Consider the following 19,647-nt stretch of genomic DNA (forward strand, 5'->3'; position numbering starts at 1 on the left):
GGTCGGGAGCCGCAGGCGCTCTCCTGCCAGTGCCTGAGTGCCCAGTGAGCGCGTGCCGTGCCCTTCCTCACAGCCCTGGTGCCCTCTCTGAGGCTCACACTGAGCGGGGTTGGCATCGCTCGCGTGGAGCAGTAGCAAGAGGGGAATCGGGCTCTCCTGCTGCTGTGTGTTCTGAGAGTCCTGGCTAGCCAAATAGTTGTTAAGGGGTGATGCAGAGTAGAAGGCAGGGATGTTTTCCCCTCTGGCTCTCCTGTCCCGCACGCAGCGAGCCTGTCACACAGTGACGATGAAATGCCCCCAGTGCTTTTATGCGGTCACACCTGGACCATGGGAGCACTTATCCCATACTGTCTTATGTTATGGTTACTTAGGAGTCAGCCCTAGAAATCTTTGTTGAGTTTGCATTGTCTGGAAAAAAAAAATATTTTGAACATCTGAAAAACCTGTGCACAGGCTTCATGAATGGATGGCAGTGCTGTGACATGCCGTGAGCCCGCTCTGCTGGCTTGTGCCAACAGCAGCAGCGGGGAGGGGACGAGGGTGCGCTTGGAGGCTCCGCTGGGCAGAGCTGCACATGGGATCTGCATTGTTTTACTGCAGAGTATGTTCATTACTGCCTGTGTGTTGCATTACAAGCAACAGAGGTACTCACATAGCCTGCAGGGATAAAGTTTGGTAACGCCAAAACGTTGAGGATAAATTGAGTCCCGTGCAAAAAAGACTTTGCCTATGTGCCTCCACAGCTACTGGCAGGGATGAATTGCTTCATTACCTTTGTTCTTCTTTCCTAACTTGTTTTTCCTTTCAGTGCCATTCTGCATTATTGCGAACATTATGATTTCCGTTTAACTGCTACCTTAGCTCTCTGTCCTGGCCCAAATATGGAGAAAGGCTTTTCTCTCCCCCAGAGGTATTTTCCCAGCAGTCCGAGAGCTGAGTCCTGTCAAGTGTTCATCACTCTCAAGCACATTCCCATGGGATTTAGCACTTCAGAGGGCTGAGCCCATAAAACCAGACAAGCAAGGACTGATGCCCATTTCCACATGTAATAGGATCGTATTCTAACCTCAAGGTAGTGCAGATGTTTGTGTTTTTGCTTCCTTTCCCCTCTTCTGTTCACATGGCGGATTGATGGGACGGCGCATTGCAAAAGAAATGGGGTTTTATGGTAGCACAGGAATGCGAGCAATTTACACACAAGGGAAAAATAAGAGGGCTGCCACAATGTGCACATTCAGAGCCTGATCCAAAGCTCCTTTTATTCAGTCATGACAGAAATCAGTGTCTAATTTTTCATGCTTTTTCAGAGGTTGTTAAATCTTTCATGGGTACAAATTTTTGGCAAAAACTGTTTAGTAAGATTCTTGCCAAAACGTTTATGGTAGAATTTTGTAATGGAAAATAAAATAGATTTCTAAGCAGGGGTTGTTCAAATCTGATGTCATTTTGTATCTTGTACTTTTTTTTATTTCTTGCCAATTTTTATTAAAGATTTATTTGTCTCTTTCCATGCATTTTGCCCATGAAACCCCCCATTACTGATTGCGGCGGGTTTGGTTCAGCCTGCACAGGAGGAGTGGCATGGCAGCCTGAGCAGCAGTCTCAAAACTAGAACCAGGAGCTTTCATGATCTTATTATGCAGAGGAGACTTATTTATGGAATGTGAAAATGTGGCCATCCTGTAGGTGAGAATAATTAAGGGCCTGTGCCCCACGTGAGGCACATGGGAAGCGTGTCCATTTGTGTATTCAGCTGGGTGCAGCCTCTCCGCTGCTGCGGTCCCTCCCAGGCTGGGAGAGCTGCAGAATTGCTCTGCTCCGTAAGCGCCCTCACCCTGTCTCACCTCGGGAGGGACCGGCAGGGTGAGAGCTGCCGGCCTCACTAAGATAACACAGAGGTGAAGTAAAACACAGACTCCAAGGGCTGTTATAAGGTCTGTTCATCATGGTGTCCTCCATGCAACAAGCAACAGACCTATGACCCAGCTCCCAGTATTGGGCTATACTTTGCCCCGTTTGCAGCACCGTTCCTTTCTGGTCTCATTGGCTTGTTTGTTGGGGTTTCTTCCCCCTCCCATTATGGCTTTAGCAATACATCTGCAAACAAGCAAGTACAGACTCAGCACAGGCGCAGGCAGAGTGGTGGCATCTGATTAACAAGGTCTCCCTGAGTAGGCAGAACTCACTAATGAAAATGACCTCAATGAAAGATGTTTGTTTCTACTGCCACAGAGGCTTGAGACCCCAAGGAGACCGAGGCGCAGCTGCTGTTTATGCATTACAAGAATGTGATCTCAAGACTGAAAGAATTATGTCTTGATGGTGGCTTTGGCCAGTAAGGGAAGAGGTCTGGGCGGTCTGCACAGCTCCTGTTCCCATTGCAGCATCGCCCCTGGTCTTTGGCGAAATTAAATATTTAGGATCTTTCCAACTTGCTTATCTCTGTCTGCTTTTAAATTTCTTTTTATCCATCTGGGTAAGAGACATCCAGCCGCACCTTTTTTCTCCACTGTTAAAATAACACTAGATGTATAGGAGGAATAAAAGGGACTATTATCCCTCTAGTAACAAAACAAACATCAAAGAAAACCAGAGCTCTGACAAATCTGCAGTGAACTTTGGCACAATACTGCAGCACTGACTGTATAACTCCATTTATCTGGAGGTCCCTGGGAACACCCATAATCTGCAAATAACTGTTAAGAAAATCAGTGGAGCTGGCGGAAGACTTTGAGGAAGCTGCTCTTTGCTTCTCCTGCCCTGGAGAGCAGCAGAGAGAGCATACCAGCTGGTTTTGGCAGGACTACGCTCCAGCGAGCAGGGTGACATTAAAGCACTCTGTTTTGCAAAGCTTCCTGGCATGTTCTGGGGCTGAGGCTTGCAGACCGCAGCCTTTGTATGGTTTAGTCCCAGGGATATAACCGAGCTTCCAGTAATCGCGGTATTAAGTTTTCTCCCTGCTTTTCTAAAGCTCTTGGTATTGTGACAGTGATTTCGACTGGTCAAGGGTAAAATGAAGCCCACATAAGTATGATGCAGCAGAAAGAATTTTATTCTTTCGCTGTGACGCAGATGCATCAGCTTTGTGTTTAAAAACAGCTTTTGTTGACAAGGTCATCTAATGTGCCATTCTAACCCAAAGCTGGTTTGAGATCTGACAAGTAAAACTGCCAGTGGGTAAGGTGTTTTTTTTCCTAGCAAACATGCGTCTTTCTAACTGCAGAGGATTAGAAACATCAGTAAATCAGATCCACCTCCTGCCAATTGTGAGCCCTCCTGCAATTTGTTTAACTACCCACCAGCAAGAGAATTGTGAAAGCTGGATTTCATGCGTGCTGACTGCTGAGTATTTACAGCTTTTATCCTTAAACTGTGCTTAAAGGAGCATGTAGCTAATTAAAAACCAGGATTCACCCTACCTTTAAACCTGTATTTTCTTCCAAGAGACATCTTTCAGTGCATCAATACATGTTTCATTTCAAAGCTGAATCCAGTAATTCTCACTAACTTGTTTTAAGGAACAACCGTGCCCATAGCAGCAAAAGTAGTCAAAGGACAAGTACACGCAAGCAGTATTGGTGTGCCAGGTAGCCTGGTGACCTTGCTATTGGCCACGTTGGTTTATTTCTGTTTTTCATGGATTTTATTGTAGCGGCATTGGAGATCCTATTCATCAGAGGGAACCTCTCCATACTTCTGGGCTCCATGGGGTGGGAGGGATGTCTGGGCCAGGCTTCCTTCCTGTCCCTTAGGGCATCACGTGGGAGTCTGCAGGGGAGTCTCTGAGCCCACAGGTGGGAGGCCAGGAAAGAAACTGTGCAGCTAGTTCCCCATCTGCTGTGCTTCTGATTAAAGTATCACATCTCTGGAATCAGTATTTCCCCCTGTTTCATTGTGGCTAGGAAACCCCACAGGTTTCAGTTCCCAAAACCTTTACCCAGTCATCGCCGCCCTGCCGCAGCAGCCGTCCCTGTGCCGTTCTCATTTCTGCTCTCTCTCATGAGAAAGGAAGGAGCAGGCTGCATCGTTAGGGCCCTGCTCACTGCGGGGGACCAGCTTCTTACTTCCCTCCTCCTCCTTCCCTCAGTGCTTAGGCAGGTTTATAATTTCTCCTTCCCTTGACTCCTCAGCAGAGTCCTTCTGGGGTATGAACGGAGCCCAGGCTCCATCTGAAGGTTTCAGCAGCTGTTTTTTCTGCTGTGCTTCTTGTAGGGACGCCACTGTGTCTGGGCCTGGGGACCTCAGCTAGGCCCCTGCAGCCCCGGGGGTATCTCAGATGCACAACCTTGTCCCTACACAGTGACATCCGCCTGGCTGTGGAGCCTGCCCTTCTCTTGGTGATGCTTCCTGAACCATCAAAGTTCAACAAGTTTCACAGTTTATATATAGCCTGTGAAAGCATGGGGGGGAAAAGACATGTAAAATGTCTGAAACTATTAAATTACTTAATGATCAAGCAGTGATTTCGATACAGCTTTCAATATGAAATAAGCAAAAATTCCGCACTTCTGAATAATGATAAATGCTGACTGGGGGCTTGGTTAGCAGCAGAGCTGTGCTCTGCTCTTCGGTGAGCCCCTCTGGCTTCTGCCTTCTGCACTCCCTCTGAAGTGAGGGAAGTGGAAAAGCGTGGCTATAGAAAAGACCACAAATGGCTTGTAAACAGAAGGAAAGGGTTATTTGGTTTAGAGCTTGGAAATAGCATACAAACCTAATGTTAGAATGTCTATATTGAAAAAGCTGTGTTAGTAGGGAAACCGGTTAAAAAAATAAACAAGACATCACTATATTTGTTCATTATAGAACCTTGCCAGGAGCTTATGTAGACAACTATGTAGCATATAGACCACAGTAAACAGGAATTATATTTGCCCTGTGCTACTTAGTATGTGGAAGCATTATGAAAGCTTGATGTTGAGCTGTAATAATCTCATTTCAACTATTGTTTTGTTGTTAATATTCATACAACATGTTTTATACAATGTTTCTTTCTGCTTCCTCCCTCTAGTTGCCATTTTTTCCATAGTGGGTTGAGGGTGAGGGGAGAAGAAAAGTTTTAAGGATTTTGTTGTTTGTTTGTTTAAAGGGTTATTTGTTTATATGTGGAAATTTTTTATATGTAGGGCAGCTACACTATGATTATATTTATAATAAGAAATAAATAAGCACAGATCATGGATATTTTTGAAGCATCAAATGCAGTGCTTGCTTCAGCACCCAGGTTTGGAAACATGGCTTTACAAGGTAAAATTGTCCAAGTTCATCTGGAACATAAGTTCATGACTGCCAGCTAGCCTTAGGCTCTAAAGCAACATCATTTCTTTATAATTTGAACAATAATTCTTGTAGTGGTATTAAGTCACTAGCACAGCAGTTAGGAAACTGCTAACTGCTTATTTATGCTGGTCCTATAAATTACTGGCACGACAAGAAGCCGATCTCAGTAAGTCGCGCACAAGGCTGCCGAGGCTTCTCGGCAGCTCAGCAGGCATTACCGTGCCGCGAAAAGTGTCACGTACGATACCTTTCTCCATTTTGTAAATGCTGAGAAGTCCTTTTGTGTGTGCGTTTAAGATCTTGTGTTAAGCAAGCTACAGGCAGAGCTGTCTTTTTAAATCCCCATTTTCCCCCATGTTATTTTGGTATTAGACCGTGTTTCTGTATGTGCTGGGCACTGAGAAGCTGTGAAAAGCTAATGGATGTCTGATTAGAGATTATATCGTCATGAATTTGTGCCTCCATCTCATAGGACTCAGACTGACCGCAAGATGATTTGTTGCCCAGAGAGCTTCCTGTCATGAATTAGTTAATAAGAGCAATGTGCTAGAAGCTCACTACAGGCTTTAAGGACACATTCTGTAGAATAAATGCACAGGTATTGGCATGCTAACTGAGCAAGGCTTTCATACTATTTGTGTGACATACAGCAAACTGTTACATAAAGTTGAAGCTAGCATGTGCTTGTTGCTTGGATTGGTGTGGAAATATGTGTGGGTTTGGCAGAATGTAGGCTACATTGCTAATCTTATAACACGTTCTTTAGGGTGAGGAAGCAAAAAACATTCCTGGTGAATCTGTAACAGAGGAACAGTTTACCGACGAAGAAGGCAACGTCATCACGAGAAAAGTAATCACGAATTACATCACTGCTCTGAATCTTTGCATTCAAGTAACTTCTTTTAACATACTTTCTCCCTTTAGAATCTAGGAAAAAAAAAATCGATACTTTTCATGTATTGCTTCCCACAGATCACCCGGAAGGTAGTAAGACGCGTTGTTATCCCCCATGAGAGGAAAGTTGGTGAAATGGTAATGGAACGGGGACTACCAGGAAATAACAGTAGACGCAGAGGGTTGTGTTGACTGCTAGAAAGTGCTGCTAAAGGGCTGGAGGTTTGCATTTAACAAGAAGCCTTGGCAAAGTGCGGTGCTTGCAGTTATTGACAAGTTGTGCGTGTGGGTAACGGGGCAGGGGTCTCTCTTTGTGCTGGGTGCAGGCTGGGTGCCAAGGGGGCCCGGCTGAGTTCTGTCGGCACAAGAAGCATTAGGGTCTGTTTCTGCATAGCAGGCGGCAGGCTGAAACCATAGGTTTGAGGCCTGTTTTGGGCCATCGAGATGAGCCGTGTTTGTGGGTTTGGTGAAGCCAAATTTGTGCCTTACACCCATAGGTGTAGTGTGTTGCATTTTCACCAGCTCAAAGGAATGAGCCGCAGTCTGGTCCCCAGCTGCCTAACACCCCTGTGCTAGTGACTGAGGGTTCACAGGGTTCAGGGGAACGTGAACATACCCAAGCAATGGTATCCTTTACAAGCAAGCACCAAGACAGGATTTTGTCCCCGGCAATTAAAATTGGAAGCCCTTCTGCAGGGCCAGACTGTGCCCAGCTTCAGCACCCCCAAAAAGAAAGGAGGGCAGCAGGAAGGGCAGGCCTGTTGTGCCCCAGTCCCTCTTGCCAGGGAGCTCTGGGGGTACAGCAGGCTGTGCCTTGGGCTGTCCTCTGTCCCGAGGAGGCCACGGGGGAATGGGCCCCACCTCTGGAGACAAATGGCTTCAGGGGAGCTCATGCCTTGTTCCCCAGTGCATGGGCCCAAAAGGTCTGTGCTCCAGTAAAGTTGTCATTGGCGTTAATGGATTTTTTCTCTGAGTGAAAACAGATTCAGAAACAAAGAAAGATAACAAATGCTCTTTATCTGCTGGTAATAAAAAAGAAAAAAAAGGGGGAGGGGGGCGACACAGAAATAGGGGAGTTGAAACAAACATATTTCCATCCCCTCTTTCATAGTCCTTTATCAGGGAAAAAATAAATCCTGCCCAGCAAAGGGGAAACATTTTCAATTTGCTGCACCAGATTAGATTAGTCGGAAACTACAAATAGTTACAAATACATCAATGCAGATCACCCGAGGGGTAAATTCTGCCGATAACCACACATAAACAGATGCCTTTCTCTGATGTGAATGAGGCTTGTGATTACTGGAGTGTTTATTTTTAGATGATTATTGAGCTACTTTTAATGAGCAAAGATGAACTTTATTTTGGGGTTTGCTGTTTTAAAGACATTGAAATCTGCACTGCTTGTCGTTGTCATTGGTTTTACTTCTGTGCTGCTTCGGTCGTGGTTTTTGCTGGCTTTCTTCCTCTTCCCTTTATTCCATTACTAACCTGCTCACTTTAAAGCACAGACATTGTGAAACATCATAACAGCAGCCACGGCCTTTGCTGTCGAAAATGTCCACCAATCCCAGCTAACCTGGGAGGCCGGTTGGGAAAGGTGATTTTCCTTGACGGTGGCGCTGAATCCCGCTGCAGTTGATGGCAGGGGCTCTGCCGAGGGCTGCCAGCCAGGCACTCCAGCCCAGGGGTTGTGCTGAAATCGCAGACCTGTGTTTTCTACTTGAAGATGATATTTCAGGCCTGTGCTTTTGCAGCTCAGCAGAGTGGATAAGTAGATTGTGTGTATCTTTGAAATGAAGTGTTAATGTGATTTAACTGCTTTTTACTTATCCTGTTACAGCAAAATGTGGAGCCTGTTTTGGAAGCAGGTTTATAATTACGAACGCTCTCTGCAGACTATGGTAATGTTTATGCTTTCCCTTTAAAGCAGGGAGAAGCTTATAAGGTTAAGACAAAGAAAGAAGTCAGACACGTGGAGAAGAAAAGTTACTCATGAAAGCTGAAAGCCGACCACGGAACGGTCAGTGTGATCAATTTTCTTCCATTGCTAAAGCCTTTTGCCAGCGCAGCGCAGCATGGGGGCTAGCACCTGGGCTGCGCAATGGCTTGCCTCTGCTACCTTGACATTGCTTTTGACCTGCAAAGCTGAATAGATGGCCCTTGATCTTGTAAGCAGAAAATGACCTTGAGTTTGTGTTTAGAAACTGAGCTTTACTGCTTGGAACATAAAGCAAAGCAATACTGAGGCATGTGTAAAATTTTAGGGAGTTTTATAAAGTCTAGCGTTTGTAATCCACAGCACTTTCTACTCCTAAAAGTCAGCTTAAACACAAATAGTGAAGGAACTGTACGCAAGTAAATCTACTAGGAGTGGAAGGCTTCTTCCACTGTCAGGCATGTGATCTGAGGGCAGTTATGCAAGTCAAAGTCCTTGTAAGAGCCTGTGAAGTGTCTCAATATTTGCCAACAAATAATCCTTACCAACTGTTTCTTGTGAATTTTATTGATCCAGCCTTAATGATTGTAACAAAACAGCAGCTGACAGTATAAGGCCTTCCCAAACTAAAACCAAATGCACAGACTAAGACACCCTGGCAGGGGCTCTGTAACAGCATGCCAGAGCACTATGAAGCCAGAGGCTGCTTTGTCTCGATCACATAGCTATAGTCACACAGCATATACGCCCGTGAACACGGGAGGAGCCAGTCTGTGTCTATCAATGCTGGTCAGTCAAGTCAGGGCTTCAAGTGCATGTGTTTACCACGTTCGTGTCTCTTTTTTCTACTCAGAAGTGTTCTTAGTTTTGGTGCGGTTTAGGAACTGAGCAGAGGAAGAGTTTATGAAGTGCAAGTCTCCTTGTTATCCTTCTCCTATGCATCTGGTGTGGGATTGACTGTAGGATTTAAGAACAGGATAAACAGGACCTGGAAAACATACCGGATAGTGATGCAGAGGTAAAGGACAGAACCAGAGTGTCTCCTGAGTCACTAGTCCCTTCCGACTGCTGCAGTGTAAGGTTGCCCTTAAAGCCACCTGGCCGTACAGGCTTTCTGTGCGTGTCAGTAGTGCCACTTGAGACCAGCAGCACTCGGCATGTGGGATCTAGGTGAGGTCTTTATGGGCTCAAGCCCTAAGGAGCGAGCTCTGCAAGGCAACTGCATGCTTTCACCATCTGGTAAGCACCTACTGCGTCCACCTAGCACGACCCCCGAATCCTGCTTTTACTGAGAGCCCTCTCATGTGGGCTAATAGGATAATACTGCTTCACATGGCTTGCTGCTCAACATACTCATAAAATATTGAAAAGGGAGGTGGTTCTTTTGACACACCTTTCTCCTTCATGGAGCTCAAGGATACAGTAGGAAAGGAAGCCAAAGGGATGGGGCTGCTTGTGGGAAATTGTGTCCCAAGTTGGCTCCTGTGCTTTTCCAGTGTCAATCTGCAAGGGGAAACGGTAGAAATTTGTGAATTTGAGGGCACTGAAGGCAACATGGGGCACTGAGCCCCATAAGCAGTGCAGATAAAGAGCCTGCCGGCATACAAGCATGATGCAACACACACTGGGGATAAGGGAGAAGCATTTTGTTTTAAAATAAAATGGCATTAGGAAGGCAGTCCTTGCCTAATGTAGGAATTATATTCTAACCTTCAGAAAACCAGAGTCTGAGTTCCCCAGAACCAGATTTGCTCCCATGACCGCTGATGCATTTCTCCCGTGATTTCCAGTAAGCAACTTTTCCGTGCTAGAGCCCCTGAGGAACTCAGAGAGTCTTCCTTAGATAATAAACCTTTGGTCAGGGGAGATGAATCTCCGTGGTCCAAACTTTGATATGATAAGCATGACCATGGACATCAAGTAATTGTGATCCCAGTCAAAAGCCTATTGAAAACATTTCATTTTAATGCAGAACTGGATGTATTTGCACAGACAGGGGATTCTGATAGAAACCAGTTTGTTTCTTGATCACAAAAGACAAGGAAGTCCTATTTGGGTGGTAGAGGTGTTGCTTTTCCTTTGAACGTTTGAAAAAAATCACAACGTTAGCTAGATTTTGCTGTAAAAATGTCTTTGTCACCATTGCAAGTAAACCCGTTGCGAAACATAGCCTGAAAGCAAAAGCCAACAACTTTCACATGCAATTCTGCAGGATGGCACCGTGCGAGCTGGCGTGACTGCTGCAATGTGAATAGGCGGCTTCTAGCAGCATGATAGATTTATGACAACCATAGATGTGGGCAAGGACAGATTGTTTTAGCACGGGGGGAGAGCACGAGCACTCCTGGGGAATGCGCATGGACCTGTGACCTGATTAGTAAACAGGCATGTCCATGCTGGCCTGAATCCTGCAGGCGCTGCGCAAGCCACGCTCCCAAACAGGCTTCCCTGTGCCCAGGTGCTGGGGAGCCCGCAGGTCTTCCAGCTCCCGTTCGCCCATGTGTTTGTATTTCTGCTTCCTGCCTCCCTGCTGCGAGGCATCGCTGTTGTACAACAGATGTAACAAACTTGCTGTCCTTACGCGCATGGCTGCATGACTGGTTTTGGATGGGCGAGAGCAGGAGCTGGACCCCCTGTCTCCTCGGTGCCACTCAGGCGAGCCAGGCAGGAGATGGATGGGGCTGCTCCTCTTCCTCGCTTTGTCCTTCCCCAAGCCTCCTAAAGGCTGGACTGTGCAGTCCTGGCTCTCCCGGTCACGTTCCCCGAGCGACTGGCAGAGGTGGATGTGCAAGGAGTGCAGATTTTCCACCACTGTGAGGATGCTTGTGAACAATAAACAAAAACGTGCTGTGAAAGCAGCAGCGCACTTGTTCTGGAGATGTTGCTATTTCTTCTGCTATAGGGAGTAGCTATTCCTTGTCATCATTGCATCTGAGGAGCTGGTACTTTGTCTGGGGTGATGAAATGCAGCGTGTTGCAAACATATTTGTAAATCAGTTCACGAGCAACGTGGACATCTGCAGCTGCATTCTCCCTTCATGCTGGAAGCTCGACTAATGTTGTTACCTACCTAGAATGTGTGTGATTTATCCTATTGCAGAATTCCATAACGCCAATTAGAACTTTTCTGTTTAGTCAGGGAAAGGCACGGAATTGACTCTAACGAGATATTCTGAAATGATTTGTGCTATCTTTTCTTTCCACAGGACTGTGTGCTTTTACTGCCAGTATTCTAGAGGGACACTCACGGAAGAAAAATCAACAGGAATTAAACATTCACCTATAAAAGTGTGCGTGTGTTTGCTGCTTCCACACATTAACCGCATGGTTTTTATGCAAAAACAAAAACAAACAAAAAACCAAACAAAAAAATTAATTTAGCATGAGCCAATTTACAGAGCATGGAAATTCACGTTCATTCACAGGATCGGAGGGTGCGCAGTGACCAATGCAGTGTATATACAAGATGCCATGCTGTTAACAGCTTCTCTCTCAAGCAGTTTGATGTCATCTCAAAAGAAATAAATTCCTGTGGCCAGAGGGGACGTATGAAGACGAAATGGTTAAACCATGGAAAGACACTAAAATTACTAAAATCCACAACAGCTCGCCTTATTTTTCTTGGACCCAAACTGTCAGGGTATAAAACACTATTTGTTTCTTTTTTAAACATCAATAGTTTTGCTGTAAATAAATAACACTGTATAAATTCTAACAAAATAGAATAAATGTTGATAAGGCACTGCCTTTTCGATCACAAACAGAATATTGCAAATGCATTGAGCAGGCTAGGTGTCTCAAATGGCTGCACCTACAGGGATATTCTGGGTGTATCTTCACAGATTCTTGTATATTAGCAATTATAATGTTTGTATATGCAAAAACGCTAGCTTGATTTTAAAAAAATCTTTAAAATCTGCTGCAAATTTAAATGATTCCCAAAATGAGGAATTCTGTAGTTCTGTGAAAATTTTTCTTCAGAGTACTAATATTTTGATGCATGTGTTTCACCTTATTTTGATTAAATCTTTTCCAGTTTTGCAAACACTATACCGCAACATGAAAAATAAGATTTTATCTGTAAACACAAAGCCCTTCATCTAATATTTGTTGCTGTTGCCAATTTTTCAATGAAATGACCTAAAACCCATAACATATACAGTAGTTGCATTATGGGGAGGGGGGTGCTATCTGTTCTCGCTTTATAACGGGGGTAATGCTTGCAGCTTTAGAAGTGGGTTGGTGCTCTAAGGAGCACAAGTTTGGGATATTTTTAAATGAACTGAAGAGAAATTATTAGCTAATAGACTGGCAGCACGCTGTAAAATTATTACTGTATTGTGTACTGGCTATAAGATGTAGAATCTTTCAGTAAGCCAATCATCTGTAATCATCCTAGCAGTGTAATATTAGGTTGTTAAGGCTGCTGTGTTTTAAAGGGCATTTTTATTTGGGTTTTGGTGAAATACTTTAATTTGTTGATTATATTCATATGGAAACAGCATTCATTGATAATAGCTCTAATTACATATGTATGAAAACAACAAACACTGGATGATCTAGTTGATTATTTAAGCATAAAATAAATTGTGTTAAAACTCTTGGATAATGTGTATTTGGCAGTGTTCTTGTACCCCATGGACGTGTGCAGCTTTGCAAGACCAGCCGTTAACCTGCCCTAGCTTTTTGCTGCTTTTCCTCTCCTTTCTTTTTTCTGATCCACCTCCTCGTCTTCCCAGTGTGATGGGCCATCGCTTGGCAGGCTGTCTCCCGGTGGGGGAACGGGAGGAAAACACAGCAGCCAGCACATCCTCAGCAAAGCTAAGGAGACCCACCTCCCTGTGGACGCAGGAAGCTCCTCAGGCGTGGGGAAAGGACCTGCGCAACAGGGGTATGCGCAGCCTCTTCTCCAACACGTGTTGACTCTCAACCTCCTTTAATTTCTTTCGCCCCATTGAGAACCAGGAAAAGCACTATGAAAAGCAGGTTTTCTCCCAGCATCTATCAGTGAGACCAATAACCAGCTCACTGCAGATGATGTAAATAAAGTGTACATCTCCTGTATATTGCATGCACTTCCTGTATATTATAGGTGGTGGACCACTATATATATAAAATGTTGCCAAAACACAGTTTTGTTGGCAGCATCAATACACGCTCACTGCTCTGGACTGCAGGCTTCTGCTCGGGTGCAATAAATAAATTTTATTATTCAGCGTTCAGTTTTACCTGGCTTTCAAGGCAACATGAAGATGATGTATTTTACCCCAGCTTGGCACCTGAGGAAGCACCGCTGCTACAGATCCAACTCAGTCTGCTGCTTGGTATCTGCTGACCCACACAGGAGCCGGTCCTCACCTGGGGTCAGTCAGCAAAGCTCTCCTGACTGCGGTGAAAAGCACGTGGCTTCAGGAGAGTGTACCAGGTTGGTTTGTCAGTGCTTCTGAGTTACTAGGGCTGCCAGATTTTGAAGCAGTGGCAGTAAATGAAGTGGTTTTCATGATTTTAGCAGCCAGCCGGTGTTGCAATGCATGCTTTACCTAGGCCAGGACACCGCTGGTACAACGCTGATGGTTCTGGTCTGGAGGGCAGATGCCACTTAGGCCACTGGAGAACAAATACATCTTATTGCAGGGCACAGTCCAACAGCAGCGATCATACTCCTGGAGACCTCGCAGCTCCGATGCCTCCCTCTCGCTCGCGAGTGCCCACATCAGCTGAATGAAAAAGAATGTTTTTAGTAAACGGTGTGTGGATGTATATGCTTAATACTATATGCCGATTTTACAGCTGGAAGGAAAGGCTGTGGTGACCCCCCCAGCAGGAAGGCAGGAACAGCACTGTAGAAGAACCTCACTTCACCTCTCTGTAACAGCATCCAAAAGGCAGCGTTTAATTTGACTTGTCTCTCTCCTCTGCCTGGTCCTTTGTTAGCGCCTGACACTGACGAAGAAGAAAGCTGTGTTTGTACCGGGAATGATAATCCTGGCAGGCAAAAGCTCTCTTTATGCAGACAGAAAAGTGAGGTTGCCTATGCAGGTAGCAGCAGTGTGTAGAGGAATCTCAACAGATCTGCTGCTGGTGGTGATCTATGTGGCACCTTCACGCTTGGGGAATTGGTCCTGATGGTGACAGCAGCTGTGAGTAGCTGCTGGCTCACGTTGAGGCTCCCAAGGATGCTTTTGCAGCAAGGCCCAGCCATTGATAGCGCTCCGCACCTGAGCAGGCTGCGACCACGGCAGACGTGCCTCTTGGGCCAGCTGGGCCAGCACAGTCAGGGCCCCCACCGCCAGCCAGTCACAGTCCTCCCTCCAGCTCCTGCCGCGCAGGCCGGCCGTGTCGCCGCTTGCTGCCTCCCGTGAAGCTTTGATACAATGGAGATGGTAAAAGTTGGAACGGGAACTCTGTAGCTAAATTTGCAGAGTTGAAAATTTCACATTAAATGGTGCACAAAGAGGGTTTTCTGGGTGTTGGTTTGTTTAGCACTGAGTGTATTGATTCCAACAGTAGCTCAGGATATTTGGGAAAAAACAAGGTTGAAGCATAAACGGTCATTTGGGAACGAAAACAGAAATCTTGCCAGTACTAGCAAACAGTGCAGACGGCCCTGGAGTGAGTGAGAGCTTTACCTCTAATGTGTGCTTTTGTCTTTTTTTTCGTATTTTCTCCAGTGAGAACATTCCCCTTAGAGGCAAAACTGTAAGTCATGGGACTTTCATTGCATCTGTTAAAATAAACTCGATTGCTAAATACGGCGTTCTTTTCATCCTTTTGATATTTGTTTTAGCACTACCTAATAATGCTGCAGAGTATCCTACTGTACTTTTTCCATTTCTGACAGAATATCAATTACATTTTATTTGTGGCCGGTAACAGTTTTAATGTCAGAAATTCTAAGAGCTCCCGTAGTGCAGAGCTGACATTAGTGGGATAAATGGCAGTCACTTGCAGGATTGCAGCACCCTGCTAATTAATGCTAATTTCCTGGAGGGGTTGTTTAACACGGGCTTTGTCTGTAGCATGCACTGTGCAGGAAATCGAGACGTGCTCTACCGGGGGCTGCTGCAGCCTGGAGTGTGGGGCACGCGCCCCCAAAATCCTCTCCATGCTCCCTATGGACGTTTATAACTGGGGCTTCTTTGGGATGCACGCCAGAGGGCTGGGGGTGGGCTGGCTGAGGCTGGTGCAGGGATGCTGGGCAGGGTATTGGCAAGGGGCTCGTTTGTTCTCTTAGCTCTGTGCAGGACGTTTGAAATGGCTACTGCTGACCCACTGCAGCCTTGGCCCTGCGTTTGTGTGCTGGGATTGCCAAGGGGCAGCAGCATGGGGTGAGTGCAAAGAGCACCTCTGTTTTCAGGGCAGATCCCACCAAACCAGGGCTGGAGGAGGAAGAGCTCACGGCTCAGCTTCCCTCTAAGTGCCCAGAGCGAGCAAGGGAGGGAAAACACAGTGATAGTGAGGAGGAAAATATTCTTGCTTCATTGAAAGCACAGTAGTTTTCTGATGGAGATAGAGGTAGGGAGGGAGAAGAAGGGAAAGTTAGACCCAGTCTGCTACAATGTGCTTGACATAAAAAATAGTCCATTACTGGGAGAGAAAAAGGTTAGTGAAGGACAGAAAAATGAGCTGCTCAAGAAAAATCTATGTACGTGCCACGTTTTTCATAACTGCTGATGCTAAAAACAGTATGCTAATTGTGCATGGCTTTATTTATTTGACCCTAAGTCCTGGAGGAAGGCGAAGATTTATAATAAAAGTTTTATTGGTACTTTTCCCATCACACTGATGTTCAATTATTGAGAGCCATTTGGGCTATAAAACAGCAATGCACAGCGATCCTCTGTTCACTAACTTCCTTGGAAGGTTGCCAGAGGCTGGATATCGTTACAGCGCGGCCAGACCAACAGAACCAACCTAGTATGAAGTCCAAAAAAAATTCCCTGGGAGAACAAGGATACACAGGCAAAGCCCCAGAGCTGAAGATACGTTAGCTACTGGGTGGCTACCGCGCGGCGCATTTTCATAGTCACATACTCTACCCTGCACAGAGACTTCTTTTCTGGTACAGGTTTCTGATTAAATAATTGGTCAGAAAAGCAAAGCAGCATGGCATTATTTTCACCTCAATTGCTTGTTAGAAAACATGTTTTATCCTGCATCAACAGACATCTTAATCCACAATATTAGTGAATTTGGGTTTTCTCTGTTCATACAAATATCTTTCAAATTGAAGTTTTTCCCCTTCCACAACCCTTCCACAACGGCACTCTCCACATAGGCACTCAATTTTCCCATCTGAATATTCCCTTGTATACAGATTTTTTTAACACTGCTTCAGTTTATTTTCCTAGCAATATTTTCCATTAATTGCATTTTAATTTAACTTTGTCTTTCCTTTACTTTTTTTTTCCCCTCTATTTCAGTCGGGTACTCTGAGTACTGTACAGGATTTTTCCTGGGGTTAATTAGCTTCAGTTGATCTTTTTCTCTTCAGTCCATAACTACTGAATATTTTAATAAAACTGTATTGTTATAGAAGGCCTTCCAGCTGATTAATGGACTTCTGCAATTATATTAAGGATTACATTAAATGTCTGAACATACCTCTTCTAACCCCTCATGCCTAGCAATGTATTTTGTACAAATATTTCTACTGTTGATGTGAGTTTATGAAACACTGTTTCTAATTGCCCATTACCTTCTGTAATGATGATTTCCACAAATAAAGCCCTGCCTTTTTATTGCTTCTTCTTGACACGAGTCTCTGCTCTGCTATTGTTACAGCGCGGGTGACATTTTGAGAATCTTTACTCGGACCAACACCTCCCCTTTGCCCCCTTTTAGTTTTGCATTTATTTTTTGTACAATAAAAAAAATATCGGGGCAAGGAGGATGGGGACCTCGTCCTGCAGGCGCTGTGGTGGGGACAGGCTGCTGGTGGTGGCTTTTACTGCCAGGCCAAGCCCCTCGCCGCCTGTGGTGGGGACAGGGCCCCAGCAGCGGTGCCCCGAGCAGCCTTGCAGCCGGGCGAAGACGCGGTGCGGGGGCAGCCTCCCGTGCGCGCCCTAAGCCTTTAAAAGGGGGTTTTGCTAATTGTGCTTATACCACATAGTTATACTTTTTAATTGGTTTGGCTAACATCTTACAGATGTGCAAAGCATGCAATTTTTTTTCTGGGGTGCTAATTAGGATAAAATTTTCTCTCCCTGTTTAATCTATTAATTTGGAGTGGTTGGCTGTAATTGTAATTAAATATGCGGGTGCTACTTTTTAAATGACTGAAATGCTGTTATGACAAGAAGGATGCGTCTCAGATCTAAACATCAAGGGCCCTTGAGTTTTCCTCCCACTCCCCCACTGACTCAGTGTTTGTCATTGGGTAAGTACCTCAGCTTGCTACCTCCCTTTTTTGCCTTCCAGGGCTATTGTGCGAATTAATTAGATAATGTTTCAGCACGGCTTTGAACTGGAGAGTGCTACAGAAGTGCCAAGCTATAATTTATTGTTATGAAAGCTGGCGTGCTGGCTGGGAGTGAGACCTCTGATGCAACCCCAGCAGAGAGGGACGACGAGGCAGCCGGGGGAAAGCTCCCCTTTGGCCTCCAGACCCCTCTCTGTACCTGCTGTCTGCAGCACCTTCAGCCCGCTCTATAAACCTCCTGCCGAAGGCAGCACCAGCAGCTGCGTGGTGTGACCCTGGGGGTGCAGCCCCTGGCTCAGCCGACCCAACACGGTCGCTGGATTGAGGATGTTGCCTGCACCTCCCAGCCTGTGCTCAGGCTAGTTTTGGTGTCTGAAAGAGCAGCGGCCACGTCCTCTGGAAAATTATAACGCTCCAAATCAGCAAAGCACTTAAGATTAACATTGATAGGTCTGAAGAGTGGCTTAAGGTTAAGCACGCCGCGGGGCTTGCTGGGTAAGATTAGCCCAGAGCAGATGCCTGTTATGCTGATGCAGGGTTTCAAAATATTTAGGCCTTGATGCAACAAGGCACTCAAACGTGAGCAATGGAGCACTGAAGGCAATGGAAATAACCGGCTGATCAAAGCTGGGCAGCTGAATGAAGAAAGAACATTAAGTTACAAACCTGTTTGTTTAGAAATGAGTTTGCTTTGAGGAGCATGTATGCGTGTGGACAGAGGCGGCAGAGCAAGCTGGCTTGCCTGCTGTCACCAGTGCTGCGGAGCGTGTACATGAAATAACGCTTCCTCACCGCCCTGCTCTGTTCAGCCGGCTTCCCAAATACTAGCAGACCTATTTAAAAGCAATTCCACTGAATTGTAACAACCTGTCCAAAACACTGCTCATTGTTTGTCGAATCCTGTTTTAATCCCTTGGGCTTTTCGTCCTGAAGCCCCTGCTGGCAGAGAGGCTCAGCCCAGGCGCTGCTGTGGGGCAGAGGAGCCGGTGGCCACCCCAGGCGGTGGGGCTTGTCTGCCCCTACAGACCCAGGGGTCCCCGCGGGTTGCTGGGGAGGCATTTTAGGACAGCACTGAAAAGCTTTCACAAGACATCATCCAGCTGATCTGTGGAGACCTGTGCACCTATAGCAGCATCTCTGGATGCCGATGCTCTTACGTTTTGGGAGAAATGCCGCCCTAACGCCAGCGCTGGGTGGGGATGTCCATCTTACACACACAACCTCTCCCCATTTTGAGCTCTGTTTGCATGGCAGCGTAGCGGTGCTGGGGTCAGACACATAGCCAGGCACCGCGGGAAATAGCACCCATGTCTGAAAACCAGGAACGGCCCTTTTACTGCGTTTCTTGTGATTAAGAGACCAAAAATAAAATGACCTGCACTTATATTCCCAGGCAGGCAAAAAGAATAATTACTTTACAGAGATGGAATTCTTCCATATATTATAGCCATTAAAAAGAGTAAAATTTGAAATTCACTGTGGCACGGAACAAAAAGGTAGTGCAGTTAGAGATAATGAAATCCTTACTTGCCATTAATGGAAAAATTACTGTTGTTAAAAGACCCCTTCATAAATAATTGAGGAACCAATTATACAGTCTTGGTGACTAATTTATCCAGGAGCAATACGGACCACATTATGCCATATAATGAACGGGGCGTACGCCCCGTTACACCTCACTACAACTTCCTGCCTTTATTCACCTGCTCCGCAAAGAAATAATAAACAAGAAGAAACTCACGCACATGCTCTATCAGAACACACGTTACCTGAAATGAGAGACGGGCATCAATACGTCTTCATTTGAAGCGGTTTTGTGGCAGGAGGGAGGCCTGAATTAACATGTCGCTTGGTGTCTGGGCCACGAAGGGGACCGGGGTGGGCGCCGTACTCACCCTGCCTGGGCAGTGCCCGGTCCCGGGGGGTTGGCAGCGGCTCCGCAAGGCCGAGGGGGTCTTCACAGCCGGGGCTACAACTCCAGGCGGCGCAGGGCAGGCCCGAGGCCTCTCCCGCCCCACGCTCAGCGGGCAGCGCTGCCTGCGTCCGTGCGTTATTTTATAGGTACAGTCTTAAAAAAAAATATAAAAGAAATAAAAAGGGGTTCCCAGTTGTTTGA

The 19,647-nt window shown here is 45.9% G+C and overlaps 1 protein-coding gene across 1 annotated transcript in view; it reads left to right on the forward strand.

The window, feature by feature from the left end:
* The window catches only part of ANK3 (ankyrin 3, node of Ranvier (ankyrin G)), a 209,713-nt gene extending 197,002 nt beyond the window's left edge, over positions 1-12,711 (forward strand). Inside the window, exons 44-45 of the mRNA XM_009889813.1 lie at positions 8,102-8,194; positions 11,317-12,711. Of these exons, the coding sequence (XP_009888115.1) occupies positions 8,102-8,170 (69 nt within the window). The 3' untranslated portion in view covers positions 8,171-8,194; positions 11,317-12,711. The remainder of the gene's footprint in view (positions 1-8,101; positions 8,195-11,316) is intronic.
* The last annotated feature ends 6,936 nt before the right edge of the window (positions 12,712-19,647 follow it).

Source organism: Charadrius vociferus, unplaced genomic scaffold (genome assembly GCF_000708025.1).
Source record: "Charadrius vociferus isolate BGI_N301 unplaced genomic scaffold, ASM70802v2 scaffold738, whole genome shotgun sequence".
NCBI lineage: Eukaryota > Metazoa > Chordata > Aves > Charadriiformes > Charadriidae > Charadrius > Charadrius vociferus.